General features: G+C 45.0%; 1 protein-coding gene across 1 annotated transcript in view; it reads right to left on the bottom strand.

Annotated features, from left to right (window-relative positions):
- The window catches only part of MYRFL (myelin regulatory factor like), a 942772-nt gene that overhangs the window by 369718 nt on the left and 554601 nt on the right, over positions 1-18453 (bottom strand). Inside the window, exon 17 of the mRNA XM_069629965.1 lies at positions 8463-8623. Coding sequence (XP_069486066.1) covers positions 8463-8623 — 161 coding nt within the window. The remainder of the gene's footprint in view (positions 1-8462; positions 8624-18453) is intronic.

The following is an 18453-nucleotide window of genomic DNA, read 5'->3' as shown; positions in this document are numbered from 1 at the left end:
CCTTGCAGATTTTTAAAGGTTTAGCCCTGTTGTTAGAGGCTGCCGAGATGCGGGCTTGAATAAGGACCCCCTACTTAGAGAAGATTGAGAGTCTGTATTGTCTTTGGAGCAGGCAGTAGGCCAGTTTGTCAGAGGGTGCCCCCGAAACTCCCCACTTCCGTTCAGCTACTCTGCACTTGCATTTCAGGGCGGCCAGATCAGAGTCATGCCAAGAATTGCACTTGGTGGCAGCCATCAGGCGGATCCTCATGACAGGGGCAAGGATATCCTGAGTGTTAGAGATGGAAAGGTGAAGGTTGGAAAGGGATGTGTGAGAATGGGAGTTAGCCACAGGAGTAGGTCGGGGAGATAAACCCAAAAAATCCAATCCAAAAGAAATCCAATCCAAAAAAAATCCAAGTTCCTTCCAACCACTGACATGATAGAAAAACATTCTTTAAAAAAACAAAAAAAACAATTCATATCTAACAAGATTCTAAATTCATTGATACATAAACGTATACAAGATCACGATTAATATCAAAGATAAAACAATATATCTTCTAGATTAAAGTGCATTATTAAGGAGCGTCCAGTTAGAGAGAGTCCAAAATACCATTCACGGCTAATACTGCTGAGGTGGTCCTATCGGACAAACAACATTGCCAAACAGTTTCATTACCACGCAGGGCAAACAGATTTAAATATTTCTTGAAATAGATCAATCTTTTTCCTTGCACCGCAGCACAGGATAGATCAAGATTTCCTTGTGCTGCTCATTATTACAGAAACGACACATTCCTTGCTCTGGCACCAGTAACCCAAACCATACTAGAACTTCCTTGGTTAATATAGGATTCCAGCGAAAGGTTATCTAAGGCTACAAGACCGGCAATACAGCTTTGGGATAGCTACTGGAACCAAGAAGCTGGCAATAAAGCTGGGGAAGAGAGCTTGGCGCTTGTAAGAAGATTAAGTCAACCATCTGTCTGTACTGCTAAGACTGTTGAAGCTGAGAGTGAAGCAGACTGGGAGCAGAGACAGATGATTGTGGTGGCAGTAAAACAGGCAGAAGAGACAAAGAAGCTGCCCTTTTCTAATGACATAGGAAATAAGAGTGCCTTGCCTACCTGTGAAGGTCGGAGAGTCTTGTCTTTACGTTGCCTGAAGTACCAAGTTGAAGCAGAAATATCAGAACTGTGGTTGTCTATAATACTGTCAGTGAATGTTGTGTTAAAGGTGGTTGAAGCAGTGGCATACTGTGGAGCAAAGGGGCCTGCCTCCACAGCAACAGTAGTAGAAGGGGTTTATAAAGAGGAAAACAACACCTGACCTGACCTGACAAGCATCCTGACAAATGATACCAAAGACTCTACAGAGGTTATAAACACATGGACAGTTGTTGAAGTCAAAGTAGTCCTTTTGGTTTTGAACTGTTACAATAGTATCCTGGAAGGAGGATATCCAGGATTACCATTGGTCCTATTTTCTTTGTTGGAATTGGAAGGGGGAACTTTTCAACAGGAAGACAAAGGGCCGCATTACGACTGTGCCGGTCCGGGAACACTGGTGCCGGTAAGCCTACCAGCAACCAGTGTTTCTGGACCAGTACAGTACGACTCTGAGGGTGGGTGCCGTCCCGCCCGCCAGCGTCAGACCTGACAGGCGGAACGTCACCCGCCCGCAGAGTTTCCGTGTTCCCCATTCATATTGAGTCTTATAGGTGGCACCGGGAAGTCAGGCACTGGTAATTCATTATGGGTCTGGCAGCAACCTGCCGGTTTTACAGGCACGGTTACCGCCAGACCCGTAATGAGGCCCAGAGAACTGCTACCTGTCAATTTTGTTTTGGTGAACTTTTTGTTTCTTTGGTAACTCTAAACTGATCCAAGACTTTTCTTTATGAACACTTGAAGAGACTGACTTTGGATAATATTGTCAAAGGGAGCTACCCAGGACAGGTGGAGATTATCCAAGTCATTGGTTGTTTGGTAATCACTTATTTATTTTGTTTATTATTTACTTTGTACGTTTTGTTGTTTAGTGTGAGGGCCAGTTGTGTGTATGCTAGGAGAATTTCCCTTAGAACTTAAAATCGAATTGAATTGAATTGATATTTTATTTCTATCGCGCTCATACACAAGTGTTTCAGAGCTCAACAAGGCAAGGGAGGGGAACCGGGGAGAACAAAACAGCGATCTTACTAGGCCCAGTGACATTGAGAACGCGCAAGTGCATGGGAGAGGGGGAAAGTGCATGGAAGGGGGCGAAGTGGAAAGTGCGGAGCAAAAGAGAAACAAATAAATAATAAAGGCAACAAACAGTGGTGGTGCAGCCAGCAAGTGGCAAGTGCAGGGTTTAAGGCAGCAGACAGGGTATGTCTGATAAGTGTTCACTGGTAAATATAAATCCTGAAATAAAATCCAATAATACAATAAAGGGCGAGACCTAGAATTCAATAAACTACAACTCTGCAGGGACAGCAGAGGTAGATACCTCGTGGTCAAAGGGACAATAAAGGGCTGCGTGTACACAACCCTGCCCATCTATGCCCCCAACGAAAGGCAGGATGTATTCCTCTTGGAACTGCTAAACCAACTGGGCAGCTGGTGCGAGGGCCAATTGATAATAGGCGGGGACTTTAACTGTGTCATGGACCCAACGCTAGTTAAAACTCTCCCCCCCCACAGCAGCGGACCAAAACAATCGGCAGGCACTAGGGCGCCTCTTTAGAGAGCTGGGGGTTATAGAGACTTGGCGATTTTTCCATGAAGGAATCAGAGAGTATACCCATTACTCGGCAGTTCACCTGGGCTATTCCAGAATAGATATGATCCTGGTATCGGCAACACTAATCCCCCAGATAACGAAGGTAGAAATAGGGGTGGAATACTGTTTGGACCATGCCCCAGTTATGGTGGGGGTGGACTGGGGCGCAGGAGCGCGGAAGCAGAATCCTCCCTTGAAACTAAATTAACTCCTCCTGAAAGATATAGCGTTAAGAGCCCATATGGAAAGCTCCATTAATAACTATTTTAAACAAAATGACAATGGGGAAGTGAGCTGGGGGGGGAATATAGGACGCAGGGAAAGCGGTGATTAGAGGGGAATTCATATTGCAAGCAGCAACATATTACAGGAACAGAAACCTTGCAACACAACAACTAGAAAAAGAAGTGAAACAAGCCAAAGCCCAGCATAAGGCCCATCAAACAAGGAAGTCCCTACGCGAACTCAGGAAGATTCGAGGTCAACTTGAGAACCACATGGCAGAGCGAGTGGCCCAGACACTATTAAACGCAAAGCAGTCCTATTACAAACACACGGGGGCAAGGCAAATAGATTCCTCGCTGCTAAACTAAGAAAACGGAAGGCCTAAAACTACATCACACAACTACAAGACAAGCACGGCAACCCACACACAGTGGAACAAATGAAATTGGAAATAATGTTGGAATTCCACGAGGCCCTCCTATGCAGAGAGAACCTGGATCGGGAGCAACAACTCTCATATATCCGCTCAACTCCCCTGCCACAGATCGTGGAACAAGAAAGGCTGAACGTAGGAAGCCCGATCACAGCACAGGAGATCAGTGATGCAATCTCAGCATTACCGACGAGGAAAGCTCCTGGCCCAGGCGGATTCAGCAATGGATACTATAAAACCTTCTGTATGCAACTTTTAGGCCCACTGACGAGGCTCTTCAATACAATCAGAGAAGAGGGGCGAGTGACACCGGACATGGGACGGTCCACGACCATACTTCCTCTAAAACCAGGGAAAGCCCCCGACGAGTGCTGCAGCTATCGGCCTATCACATTATTAAACACTGACGCAACGTTAGATATAAAAATCCTGGCAACAAGACTGATGAAGGTGCTTCCGAACATAATCCATGACGACCAAGCATGGTTTATCACAGGCCGACACACTCAGGACAATGTAAGAAGAGCAATAGATGTAACAGATGTGGGGAGACTGACACAACAAGCGTTAGCGGTGGCCGCCCTGGATGCAAGACGAGCATTCGACAGTATGGACTGGCATTATCTGGAAATGGTGTTGGAGGGCTTCGGCTGTGGACCAGAGTTCACAAAAATGGTACTAGCAAACTACCAAATCCCGTAGACCAGCTTCACGATCAATGGCCAAAGCACGGAGTATGTTAAAGTCTGCAGAGGTACACGACAAGGATGCCCACTCTCCCACTGATATTTGCGATGGCAATGGAGCCATGCGCCATGCGCTTTAGACAAGATACAGAAATCTGGGGACCCAAATTTGGTCAGACGACCCACAAAATCGCACTTTATGCTGATGACATCATGCTCTTCATGAAAGACTCGGAAATAACGATGTCCCGAGCAATGTTACAACTACAAGAATTCCGAGACTTCTCTGGATTTGCTATTAACTTCACAAAATCCAAAGGATTGAATATCACGGAGAAAAGGGAAGTGATCAAGAAGCTGGAGAAGAACTGCCCTGTGCCATGGGTAAAGGACTCACTGGAATTTCTGGGGATCCGCCTAATGCTCGATCCAAACAAATTACACAAAATGAATATAGACACCCTATGGAAACAATTAGAGGAAGATATGCACAGATGGAAAAATCAGGAGTTGTTGTGGTTCGCCCGAATCACGGCAGTAATAATTACTATCCTCCTCCGACCCCTCTACGTGGTGGGAGCCATTCCGTTGTCTATTACCCCGGCCAAGATCAAAAAACTACAAAACGTTATACTCAAGTTAATTTGGCAAGGGAAGAAAGCAAGGATCCAGAAACGCATTATGCTGCGCCCACCACTTCTTGGAGGCCTAGGAGTACCGGAAGTAAACGGATACATACTTGCAGCTCAGCTAGCCCCCATGTTAAGGTGGGCAAACCCTGAATATCACAAAGGCTGGTGTTAAATCGAGCAAGCGGCCACGTCAACCCCCCTACAAGCTCCAATAAACCTGAAAAGTGGGGACCGAGAGAAAGGGGGACCACTACTGGAAGCGACCAAATGGTCCCTCCTCAACTGGGACAAAGCCCGGAAAAAGTAGGGAATCTCACAAGGGCTAGGCCCCAACACTTCACTAATGGATAATCCAGAGTTCTCACCGGGCCTACAAAAGAAGTTCTGGGAAGGATGAACGATACAGATACACACAGATTAGGCATTGGATAACTCACCCAGCAGTGAAGCAGGTGGGCACAAGGACACCATCAGGCCTGGAACTGACCCTACAGGAGGGCCAAACATCAAAGGGAGTGACCAGACTTTACAGACTACTCTCCAATGCACAATCAGAAGATGTGCTCCCATATAAAGAAAGCTGGAACAAAGACCTAGACGAACACATAACCGAGCAAGAATGGAACCAAATCTGGACAAGAGCACATGGTACCTCCAGATGCACCACAATTAAAGAATCAGCATATAAATTATGCTTCAGGTGGTACTTGACCCCCTACCGGATACACAAAATCAACAAGTCCTACTCACCCAATTGTTGGAAGAAATGCGGAGAGAGAGGAGATCTAATCCAAATGTGGTGGACATGCCCTAAAGCGAACACTTTTTGGAAAGAAATATTAGGCCATATCAGAGACATTACAGGGGTGGAACTGCCAATGTCCCCAAAAACTATACTGCTGGGAGTGCCCATAGAAGGGATATACGCAATGTCAGGGCCCAGAGCCTCCTTAATCACTCACCTGCTATCGGCGGCGAGAATGTCCCTAGAACATAACTGGAAGAACGAGACAGGACCACAAACTGCCTGTTGGTGGGTCAAGATCTGGAATGTAATGGCCATGGAGAAGATATGCGTCGCCAACTCCGGAAAATACCTAAGATTCCTAACTATATGGTCGCTCTTCCATGACCTAGTAAAGGACAGAGAAGCCCATTATTTCAAGCGACGACTCCTCAGGAATATGCATGTTATATGAACCACTACTCTGCAACAACCAAGACTCAAATGCCTACGAAAACTTTACTCAGAGCTCTACATCCCAAGTTTGTGTTTGAACGTTGAAGAAATAGAGGGGTTAGCGGGGGGAAGAGGGAGGGAAGCGGGGGTAAACCAGAAAACACTCGAAGATTTATGGACAAATTTCACCCTGAAGAGCAAGAAGGCAGGTGATGCGAAATTCCTTACCAGTCAACAAGGCTCTATCAGGGAATAATGTAACACTGCATTGTTTTTGTATGCCTTCAATTAATAAATAATGTTGTAAAAAAAATTTAAAAAAATAGAATAGACAGAACAAAATTAGAATATATCAAAATACTCACTTAAGGGTAAAACAAATCCGACTTCAGTACAATGTTTTGAAAGCACTAACACCCTTGGCATCACGGGCCTAGCACTGGTTTAGTTCACCTCCTTTCTCTCTGACCTACCTTGCCCCTTTGTCCCACTTGATCTCCTCCTTCTCTCTTCACTTCAGTGTTATGCAAACAGCACAGAGCTCTCCTTCAAGCTTCCTTCTCAGGCCTCCTCTCTTATCCCTGACTATCTGACCGCTATTCAGTCATGGTGTGTGCCAATGATCTATGCCTTAATGCCAGTAAGAACGAGATCCCTCGCATCGGGACCTCAGCTCCCACCTTCCGTCCCACCCTCTGGGCGCCCTCTATCAGACCCCTTTCCCCTCACCCTCTTGTGAGGCAAAAAAAACCTTTAATTCATCTCACTCCTTTGCTCCTCACATTGCAGACCTTGCCAAGAAGGCCCACTATCAACTTCCTCACCTTCCCCCAGAAAGTCAATGGGCCTCATTACGAGGATGACGGTAGCCGTGCCTGTAGTACAGGCATGGCTGCCGCCGGTATTGAATTTTATCCGGCGTCCAGAAAAGGGCAAATTACCGGGTCATTATGACCTTGGCGGGCGCCGTAAAAAATGAATCCCCATTCCCATTGAGCTCAATGGAATGGCGAGGGTGGTAGCAACGGTACTGCTATTAACGGTACCGTTGCTACCTTCAAGTTCGGCTTGCGGGTGCCGGTACGGCCACCCGGTAAAACCTGTGGCTGCAAGGGCACCCGCGAGCAGAACTCATAGTATGGTGGTACGGTAGCAACGGTGCTGGTAGCGATACCAGCGCCGTTGTTGCCTTACCGCCATACCCGTAATGAGGCCCAATGTCTCCAGAGCTCTGGTCCTCTCTAGGCTTGACTATTGCAACAGTCTCTTCCTCAAACTTCCTTTATCCCCTTAGCCCCTCAACTAATACAGACCAGGACTGCGAGACTTATCCTTGGCCTCAAACCCAGGGACCGCATCTCTCCAACCCTGATGTCTCTCCACTGGCTCCCGGTTGCTGCTAAAATCAAATTCAAGACCCTCTCCACAAGGCTTTCTGGTGCCTGGGACCCCGCTCCATCCAACGTTCTCTCCCTAAATACCCTCCTTCTAGAGCCTTTTGGTCTGCTAGATCCAACTCTCTCCAGATGAGACGCTTCTCTAAGCAGGGAGTGGGAGGTAGATCTCTCTCCTCCGCAGGAGCCTCCCTTTGGAATGGTCTCTCTGCCCCCTCTCAGGCTTGAGCCAGACCTCCTTAAGTTGCGGAAGCTCCTCAAGACTTTCCTCTTCTCCTCTTCCATCCCTCTCCCCTGCTTATCCCTCCCTCTGCCACAGTGACTGGCTTCCTGGTCCCCTATGAGATCTACATGCTCCAAGCCCCCACCCCCGCGCGCAGTCCACCCCTTCCTTGCACTTAGCTTGTGGACCCGCACCCAGGATTGGACTGGGCCCAAAAAAAGTGGGCCACAGTTCCAAATGACTATTCATTCCTTTTGTGACACTGTTTGAATAGTACCCAAGGGGGAGTTTTGGGGTAAATGTGATGCAAATTGTAAATTTAAAGAATATTTATTCACCAACACTGGTCAAAACGATTAGCACATAGTGAATAACTCATCCAACTGACCACATTGTCCAAATAAGTGGGCCACTTTGACCAAAGAAACTGGCTCACACCAGCATTTAGCATTTTTAGTTCGCCATGGGCCTTTTGCCCTATAGGCCAGTCCAAGCCTGCCCGCAACACTGCATTCCCTGCGCCTTGCACTTGCCTTCCTGGCCTCCTTAGCACTTGCACGTGCTCCCCTTTACCTTGCTTTTCCCTGCCCACAGTAGCACTTAGCTTTTCTGCGCACAACAGCATTTCCTCCCCTCCCCTCCCTTCCCCCCCACTCTCACACTTCTTGTTGTGCACTTGCACAATGTGAATGTCACAAGGCCTAGCAGGACCGTTATTGTATCTTCTCCTGTGTTCCCCCTCCCTTGTTTGTCTTGTGGCGCCTTGAAACGCCACTTGTTGTATAGGCGCCTTGCCAATATCTAATTAAAAGAAAATAAACAGAAAGAAACCAGACACATGCCTGGGAATGTTGCGCTGAGTTGCTGATGTTGAAATTTTGCATTCCGGACTGCAGTGTTATGCTATGCCCACACCAAAGAGAAATACATAGGCTACATGCCTGGGTGAACTGCTCGATGCTGCAGATTTCAAGGTGCTTTTCCGTTTCAAAATGTCCAGTTTTTTGTTCCACACTTCAAGCTCTTCTATTCTTGTTTCAAGGTTGTTGGTCAGTTTACAGAGCTGCTTCACCGCCCCCACATTCTCCATAAAAATCTGGTCCTAAAGAGAAACAAAAAGGCTATTATGGTAATATTTTATATCCGCAGAACCAACAAAGGGTGACACGACAGTAACAGAACGCGGCAATAAAAGAAGAAACCTTGACTATGTGCAGCAAATAATGGCCTGGTTACCATGTCTCTATGCAGAGCTCTCAGACAGATGATGACACGCTGATCATTTGCAGGCCTGGCCTTCCGTTGGGAATTCTTTTCCCTGAACACAGGCTTCAGGACGAGCTTGCCTGTCGTTGGCATTCTGTAGAGCATGAACCCGGAAGGAGAGGCGCACACACACGTGCGAAGTCCTTTGCGTCTGGCCTCCAGGTTCAGGGCCTAGAGACGGCAAGCAGAGGCAAACGGAGACCACACTAGATAAGTGATGGGGGCGGAGGGGGTCACGCAGTGGAGAGAGGGGCCCCACGAAAGAGACCAGGAGAGGGCCGTCAAAAAAAACATCCACCCTACTACTGGTACTAAGTGAAAAACCTATATTCTATGCAATGACTCAATGGTGATGGAGGAAAACTGACCTCAAGCCTAGCTGACTAATGGTTGTTTGTTGTTAAGAAATCTGATTGCACACATGCTAACAAATGCGCCGTAAATGTATTTTGTCATGCTCCTAACTTTGAGACAACAGCTACTTCAATAATTCTGTTTTTCCCTAGTCATTGTAGGCAGACTCAGACCCCCCTGACCTCCCCGCCCCCTTAAGCTAGCCCAACAGTGATACTGGTGGTTCTTGATTTGTAAATCTCATTTCTACAGAGATATCTGGTGAAGAGGACTAGAGGGATCACATGTCCTATCCAGAGGTACCCATGCACTGATGAGGGGAAGAAATATAGGACGGTCCCCTGCTTCAAAGGCATCACTGAGGTCAAGCCAAAGGAGGCCTCGACTAGATCTATGATCAGGTCTGCTGTGACATCCAACAGGGCTTTCTCTATGCAATTTAACCAACGGAAAGCTGGTGTGCTGCTGAGGTGACTTGCTTCCTGGTAGTTTGGCGGCTCTTTGGTAAGAAAGAGAAGGGTAGACTTAAGACAGCTGCTTTTCATGTGCAAGCCTCAGAATTGGGCTCTATCTAGAAAACTGCTAACTGTGGTTGTTGGAATCACTGCAAACATTTGACCCAGTGTATACCAGTTCCTGGCCAGATTCATATCACATCCTGGGTTGGTGTTCTGCACTGAGAGGAAGATTTAGGGGTGTGTGTGTGTGTCGGATCTCTCTCTCATGTGGCCAGGGCACAGCCATCGCCTTTGGATCCAGACCCTTGGAGTGGACGAGTGTGGGAGGATCAGCTGGGTGAGGGGTGTCGGGGAGTGGGGGGAGACACGGTATCCCCTCCTATTTTGTTTATCCAACCCATCCTTTATTTTAGGATGCTCCGAGGTCCCCCCTCCTTTTTACAGAAACACTGGGCCGAGGAAGAGGGTGACTGAGAGTAACGACATTAACTTTCACACATCGTACTGGCATTGACCCGCTAATTGGGTCAGCCAAAGGCAGGCACTTAATTCAAAGTGCATACACCTGATACCAATTAGCTCTCCTCACACGAATAAAAGGCAGAACCCAAATACACACTCTGAGCAAGGCGGAACACGAGAACGACCATGGCTTCCGGGATGAAGGCAAACCTATTGGAGCACAGCAACGGACCAAGGGGCGAGACCAGCGGATCGGAAAACCCCAGAGTTCCCTAGTGGAGGTCATTGTCTCCGACAGGCTGAGAGAGACACGTGGAGAAGGCCAGATCTTGCCAGTGAAAGCTGCATTGTGTTTCAAGGATGCCAGCAACCCTCCCGGGTGAAAGGCAGATTTGGCGATGCGAGGCCAAACCTGTGGTAACCTTGACCTGTGAATTGGAAATCGTAAAGCAAAGAAGAAACCCACACAGCCGGTGAGTTGGCAGAGCGACCGGAAAGACTGGTGTGTGTTAAAGTTTGAAATAGCAACATTTTATCACAAGTAACGGCTGCACGCTTATGAACGTAACGCGAGGAAAGGCAGACTTGTGAATGAACTTTGAAGGAAAAGGCAGCTGCGAGTTCAGCAATACCAAGTAACAGAGTGGTCCAGCGAAAGGAAGTAGCCCACTCGAACGTCCCTGTGAAAGGTAAATGGTTCAAAGCGAGAAAGCGAATATACAGCAAAAGTGGAACTATCCATTTTGATTCTAAGTGGTCCTGCAGTGGTCTGAAAAGTAAGCCAAGCACATTCGAAAGCCTTTGACATCCGTAAGTATTCTGAGCCTGACAAAGGGAGATCTGAAATGAAGTAAACTTCGGGAAGGGAGCCGCCCGTGCAAGTTTGTGTTGAACTTTATCGTGAAAGGACTGGGCCGAGCAGAACGGGACCTACGAGAACCGTGTGGTGAAAGGTCTGAGCCTGACAGAGGGGGACCTTTGTGAACTTTTTGGTTGAAACATTATTTTTGGAAGTTGAGAAAAGAGACTTAAATTACAGGGACAGCCTTACTCCATGAGGTCTAACGTGGGGAGGAGAGCTGGTTCAACCACATTTATTCACCTGAACACTGATCGTTCCTTTTGCATACATTTCTCCTTTATTCAATTTTTTTGTACAAGAGATAGGGCAGGCATTAAGTTTTGTTAAAGTAGGCCATTTTTGATTCGACAGACTCCACTAGGACTGCGTTATTTATTATTTGATGGTCGAGACTACTCCCATCTTAAATATAGGGCAGACTAGGAGTTCCCCCAACCATTTCAATAAAGGTTTTACAAATTGTACCCATTATGTCAGTGGCATACCTGTGATACCATACATCCCCTACACTGCATACTTTTTCTCTTGGTTCATGTCTAGTGTGGAATAGGGCTCTCTTGTAAGGCTCCGTAGCTCTCAGGGACTTGTCTTTGCTGCTGGTTGATTCGCTGCTATCTGCATCCTTCTCAGAGCAGCTCTGCTCCACGTTGCAGCTCTCCAGTTTGGGGCACACTTGTGGTTTGCCTCAGGTAATTGCTTGCAGCGTCCCTTCTTCCGAACTTCCTGCGCCGTACCTCCATCTTCTGTGGATGGCGTATCCCCCCTTTTTACCAGGCTTGCAAATGTGGTTCTCGTGGCTGCTCGTCAGCTGCCAGCAGCTCTGGACTTTCCTCCTCGGAGGGGAGCTCTATCTCTCTGTTTCAGCTGACAGGGATTTGAACTCCTGCACTTCCCGGTTAGGTTGTTCTTGACCAATGACATTTTTCAGAAGACTAGACCATTAACTCCAGTTCTCTGGAGTGATCGGTATACTCCTGTGCACCTTCTAATTCTTATATGGAAAACCAATTGCGTCCCCTGGTATTCTAGTCAGATCTGTGATATTAGGTTGACTGACTGTACAACAAAGAATGTTTGTCCTATCTAGAGGAAGGAAGAAGGGTTTGACTTTGGTAAGGATGGGGTTTGATGTAGAGCAGGGTTCTACCGCGTTCTCTGGGAAAGGTCGTCCCTAATCCCGTAATGGGCTTCCTCTTTTATGTGATCCTCCCCCACGGGGACTATTCTACTGTTGATGCACCGCCCTGGCCCCATGGGAAAGGTCTCCCCCTTAGGGCAGAAGGGACGTCATCCTCAGATTTCTCACACTACCATAGGAACTGTTACTCTGAGTTATTTCTATGTATAGTACTTATTTAACGAAGAGAGATGTATGCATGTCATCTAATAAAGGTATATTTTTATTATGCAATGTATTGAGTGTGGACATAGCTTCTGGAAGAAATATAGTGCTTTACAATCAGAAGCAGAGAAAAAGGGAGTGGGGAGCTAACAAGGGAGGGCAGGCATCTGCCAGCAACGAGTCTACAAGCAACTAGGGGAGGATACAGTGAGGAGCAGATCACTGACTCTCAGGTAGGGTGGGGAGTGGAGGTTATGTGAACCTAGGTGTTAGGGAGGAGCCATACCTTGAAGAGGAAGGTCTTGAGCACTTTCCTGAACTGTAGAAGCGATGGGGCGAGTCTGATGTTGACAGGGAGTAGGTTGCAGAGTCTGGGGCATAGACAGAGAAGGCCTGTCTTTTGTTTGCTTTCTGCACCGGAGTTCAGGCCTGCACATGTACTTACTTCTGGTGGATCACAGGCCTTCGGAGATGCTTAGTTTCTCATTGAGGTAGCTTGGGGATTTCAGGGTGACATCCTTATAGATGACACAACAGGATTTGAAGATGCTACTTAATTGCAGCGGGAGCCAGTGCATTTTCGATGAGGGTCAGGGTGATGTGGTACATAGGTACCAATGGCATGGAATGGTGCTTACCCTACTGAATTACATCATACTGCACTGCGCCCACACATTATTTTGCTGACTTTCACATCCCAGTTTCATTCCCCTTTCAAGCAGCGGACCCATTGTCCCACTGCCTTTCCTCCTGAATATTTCTATTGAGCCTGCGGCTGGCTTCATTCACTTCTAAGCTTCTGATTTTTCTCCTATGTTGATGATCAGATCCTGTTTCTTTAAAATTGGGATCTGTGTAATAACACTTGCCAGTTTAGGGAATGCATGGAGGCAATTGCATGATGGATGGTAAGTCACTGCTCAAAGCTAAACACAGATATCTCTGAGGTGCTGCGGAGAGGAGTAAGCTGGAATTCTGGATCCGGTTCTGTTAGCATGCCAGGATACCATCCACATAGGTTGCCTTAGTACATAAATGTTGACCTTTGCTAGACACAGATTTTACAATTTGTGTGCAGATTGTGTACTTGCAAAATGATGTTAAATACATTCTGTGCCAAAATCCCCATTTTGGATAATACTGTATGCTCACAATTGGACCTCAGGAATACTCTTTATCTGGATCTTCCAGATGAATCATCCAGTGTCTACTGCTCATTAAGACCATCAAAATCTAATCCTTTGCACCCTTTTTGGCTTTGGAATAAAATAGTATATTACCTTTAAGCTTGTATGCATGGCACATTGCCCATTTTATGGCACATATGTTTCTTTTGGCCTTACCCTTTCCTCTTTTTTTCTTAATCTGTTATGCACACCTAGCTTTTTTTTGTGTTGGCTCCTACACTCTGGAATGACTCCCTAGTGAAGCTATGTTCGTTAAGGACATACCTTTTGTTCGTCAAAGCTTTAAAAAGCTGGATTCTTTTTTCAGTTATTGAGCTATGTTGTCTTCAGTTTCTGCAGTCAAACCTCCAAAATGCACCTGGGTGAATTTGCATTATACAAATGCATATCTACACAACGTCTGGGAGCCCCTCTACAAAGAACGGGCATGGTCAAATGACCGGGTCTATGGGTAGGTTCCCATTCGGGAGAGTCTACCACCACATTTTAGCCCACTTTACATTACACAGTGAAGAAACATCCATCTGCATATCAGTCTGGTACCACCCTGTTAAGGATTTCAATCAGGCAATACACCCGGGTCTCAGCCTAGCATGCAATGCACTATTGTGTCTATAGGTTCAATATTCTGAGTGATATACCACTCATATCACACCCCTTCTCAAAATACCACCAGGTCACAATGGACCAGGAATCAGGACTTTAATATATGGGGCAGCAATCACCAAGGTGGTGACAATACAAATAAGAAAGTAAGTAAGGCAGATGAATTCACTTGTTAGCAACACAGAATATAAAACACAGAGAAAAGAACAGTTTTGGCTTGTTGAAAGATCGTATTTAAGTTAAGTTTTCTCCCTGCAAATGTCTCAACTCACAAAGCAACTCAGAGCAAGAAGGAAGTGGAATGGACACTCCCCATTGACATAACATCCATTGAAGCGAAAAGTCGAAAAAAACGGAAGAATTCTAGGGCGCCGGGGCTGGACGATTTAACAAAAGCCCACTTGAAACAAGCTCCAGAGGAATGGGCCGTGTTTATTAGAGCTGTCTTCGATACAATCACAAGAACAAAAACAATACCCTTATCTTGGAAGAAAGCGACTATTGTTCCAATATATAAGACCAGCCTGAAGACAATCCTAAGAACTATTGACCAATAGCGCTGCTTGACGTTATTGGTAAGCTTTACGGTTCAACCTTATTAGACCTTTTTCAAAACTGCGCTGACAACACAAAGGTTACAGACCCATTCCAATCAGGGTTTGTTAAAAATGTGAGAACCTTGGCAAACATTTTCCTAATCAACATCTTAAAATGGAAAACCAAGGGAGCTGGACCTCCGATCTACGTGGCCTTCGTTGACCTGGTCCAGGCTTTTGACCAGGTCAACAGGGAGCTTCTTTGGAAGAAGCTGAAAAATAATGAGTGTCCAGACAACATCCTGGAACAAATTCAAGCTCTTCACAATGAAACCTCAATATATGTTTGATTAAACCAACTGGGAACCATCTCTAAACCCATTCAAACATCGAGAGGAGTTAAGCAGGGATTCCCATTGGCGCCTACCCTGTTCAACATCTATCTATGGGACTTTAGAGACACAGAGCCGCTGGTAAGATCTTTCCCGCCGAAACTGGGTGGGATCAAGATTTCTCATCTTTTATACGCTGATGGTCTAATCATCTTAGATCAAACACCTATAGGCCTGCAAAGGCAGTTAGATAACTTGAGTGCGCATATAAGAAAAATCAACTTGGAAATCAATACGACCAAAACACAGATAATGACATTTCAAAAACCAATGAAATCAAACACCAATTTTACATGGCTTCTGGAGGGAGCAAAAGTTCAGACGGTTGCAGAATTCAAATATTTGGGTGTCATGATAAGTAACAACCCCACAGAAAAGACCATGCAACAAAACTTGTGGGATAAGACGAAAAGACTGGCTGCCCAAGCAAAGAAAATTGAAAGAAATTTTAGCAAATTCTCACTGCAACCGGTTATTCAGTTCTATCGAATGAAGGTTGTACCAACAATAGTTTATGGAGCAGAAGCCTTTCTAAACCTTCCAGGTGACCTATGGCAGAAACTTGAAAGCTTCTTCTGGAGGCACCTGTTGAATCTACCACCATCAACACCAATGGCCCTAATAAGAAGGGAATTGTGTATCTCCTCACTAACCTCCATTCTAGAAAGAAATTGATTAATGCTCTTTAGAAAGGTGATAATTCTCAAATGACCAACAATCTTCAATATTATCCATGACGAACTGTATGATTCGAACTCAAGACTCTTAAAACCATGGGTACAGAAAATCACGCACACCTTAACTAACATAGGATCAACGGAAACTGAAAGCCAACAAAAATTATAATAAAATTATTAATGTGGGATTGGATAAAAACTCAAGATACTGCAGCCACGTATAAATCAGCAGCTCATATTTTACCAGTAGGCAGAAAACGGAACAATACAAGATCTTATCTGAGGACATTTCCAAACAGACAGTCCCGACAAACCTTCATGAGAGCTCGTTTGAACACCATCGCAACAAACGAAATAAGAGCTATTAGAGGGACATCAACCACAAACTTATGCCGTTTTTGTGAGATGACGGACCAAAAGTAAACTATCAGAAACCTGCTACTGAATTGTAAAGGTCTCGAGAAAGATAGAACGATCCATATGATGCACCTTTTTAAAGATCTATCTTATTATGACGAAGAGACGGGGTGGAACAGCCTAATGGAAGGAGAAAGAACGACTGAAATCATTGCAGTGACCCAATTTCTGAAGAACATTCACCTTATGAAATCCTAGAACCAATTGCAGTTTCTTTGAAAAAACAAATGGTTTATCGTCAATTGATGTTGATGTTAATAAGTACATTTCTGCTCTCTCTTACAGGGACGTTTAAAATGACGTGATGTAAGAAGTTTTGTAAACTAATGTGCAAACATTTTAAATAAAAATAAATGTAATTAAATTAAAAAAATAAGCAAAGCTATACAGATGTAAGCAAGCAGCAGGTATTCAGGAATAAAGAACAGGGTACAGGGTTTGAATACAACCGTATCTCCCAAAACAAGAGAAAAAAACGTTTTGGAAATTTTACACTTTTAAAATTACATTCGAATAATGGCTGAGCAAAACAATGAAAAGTGTGCAAAAAGTCCTTAAATTGGTATAAATCTCTATGGGAGCAACACTGAAAAGATTCCAACAATCATAAGCTTTAGTATGAGCAACAGTACAGACTTTGAATCTTTATGGAAGCTTGGAAATAATTGGAATTGAAAATCGCACTTGTAAAACTTTTGCAGAAATGCGAATTCCCACCTAAAATTCACTAAACGGTTTTTAAGAAAAACGGGTCGAATACACTCCTTTTGGTTGCGGTTTTTGGGTGGGGATGTAGCTAAAGGTCTTAGCTTTAAGTCAGAGTTAAAATTAAGTCTCTAGCTATTAAATAGAATTGAGGAAGTTATGCAATGTTGAATGAGAGGTGTTTTTAGAAAAATAGAGCAGAGAAAAGCAGAAAATCGGTTTTAAAATGACAGGTATCACTTAAACTAGATTTAAGGCTAAGAAAAAGAGAATGCCACCCATGAATTACTTTATTTAATCCAAATCACTAACGGTTTATGCTCTAGTAAAACAAAATGAAGATAATATCGCTAACACTCGGAATCACAGGCACAGATGCAAGAATGGTTCTGACAATATTATAGGTTCTTAAGTTAAAAATGGGATAGGTTATAGATTGGGATAGGACAATGTAAGGCAATATATACTATGGTTTACTATGATTCCTATTGATACTTACAGTCCACTTTACTTTAATATTTTGGACCGTCAAGGGCTCTGGTCCTCACGGATCGGGTCTAAGGACAGCAGGGCACTTCTGGTGGAATTAGGTCAGCTGGGTGGTTCTGGTCAACTGGACTGGCACCTCAGACTGGACTGGCCCTTCTGGGTACTTGAGACCGGAGATCAGTGGGATGGCGAGTTTGGCGTAGGCAAGCATTTAGTCGTAGCAAGCCAAAACAGGTTCATTTTTGCCATTTTTGGCTTCCCTTAGGTTTTGGGATGGTTTCAGAATTTGAGCCTAGCTGAAAAGGAGTTCAGCAATGCAGAGGCCTTGGCTTTGCAAAGAAATCTGGAATCAGGAACAAGATGGAGAATTCAGGAACAAGGTGCAACACAGAAATCAGGATGGAGTCAGGAATCAGTGTGTGTGTGTTGTGAGGTTCCCTTATTTATCATGCCAAATGACATCACTCAGTTTATGGTAGGGGCACACTTACTACCCACACCCACAAGGCTATGATTGGGCAAGAGCACAGTTCCCGCATTGCTCTTTGCTGGTTGGATGACAGAAAGGGTTGTCATGTTTTAGGATATGATCTGGAAACCTCCCATAGTTATTGGGACCAAAATCTAACTTTCCCACAAATACATATTTATGTACTTATGCCCTCTAAGAAAGTCAGATACATAAAATACATATTTGGTGGGTCACATTTACATCCAACTCCCAAGTCGGTGGGACCAGGTTTTGCCTTTCTATTGAATTTTGGCAATTTTAACCATGAAAGGTTTGGCCTAACATTTCCTAATTCTGTACATATATGCGCAATCGCCCCTAGTACATGGGTACACAATATTAGATTTGCATCATTCATAGTTTCTGTGCAATTGGTCATTCTTACTAACTTCTGTTCCTTACGCAGTAAAAAATCCTACCAAGTTTTCAAATGGCTAGCATACATTCAGATTTATATGTATGTACTTTTCACTTGTTTACTTATTATTGCTGCCAAGTTAAATGTCTTGAAGTTCAGTGGCAATATAAGCATTTTAAACCCAAAAATGACATGTCAGTTCTTTTTCTTCCTTCCCAAGTGTGAGCAAATGGCAAGTCCTTTGAAGTTCAATGAGAAGCCTCTTCCTGGAGAGTGGAGCTTCCTGCCCCTCCCCTGGAAGGATGAGTGT

This window comes from Ambystoma mexicanum, chromosome 12, assembly GCF_040938575.1.
Source record: "Ambystoma mexicanum isolate Mex_15411 chromosome 12, UKY_AmexF1_1, whole genome shotgun sequence".
NCBI lineage: Eukaryota > Metazoa > Chordata > Amphibia > Caudata > Ambystomatidae > Ambystoma > Ambystoma mexicanum.
This window is presented reverse-complemented; position numbering and strand designations above follow the sequence as displayed.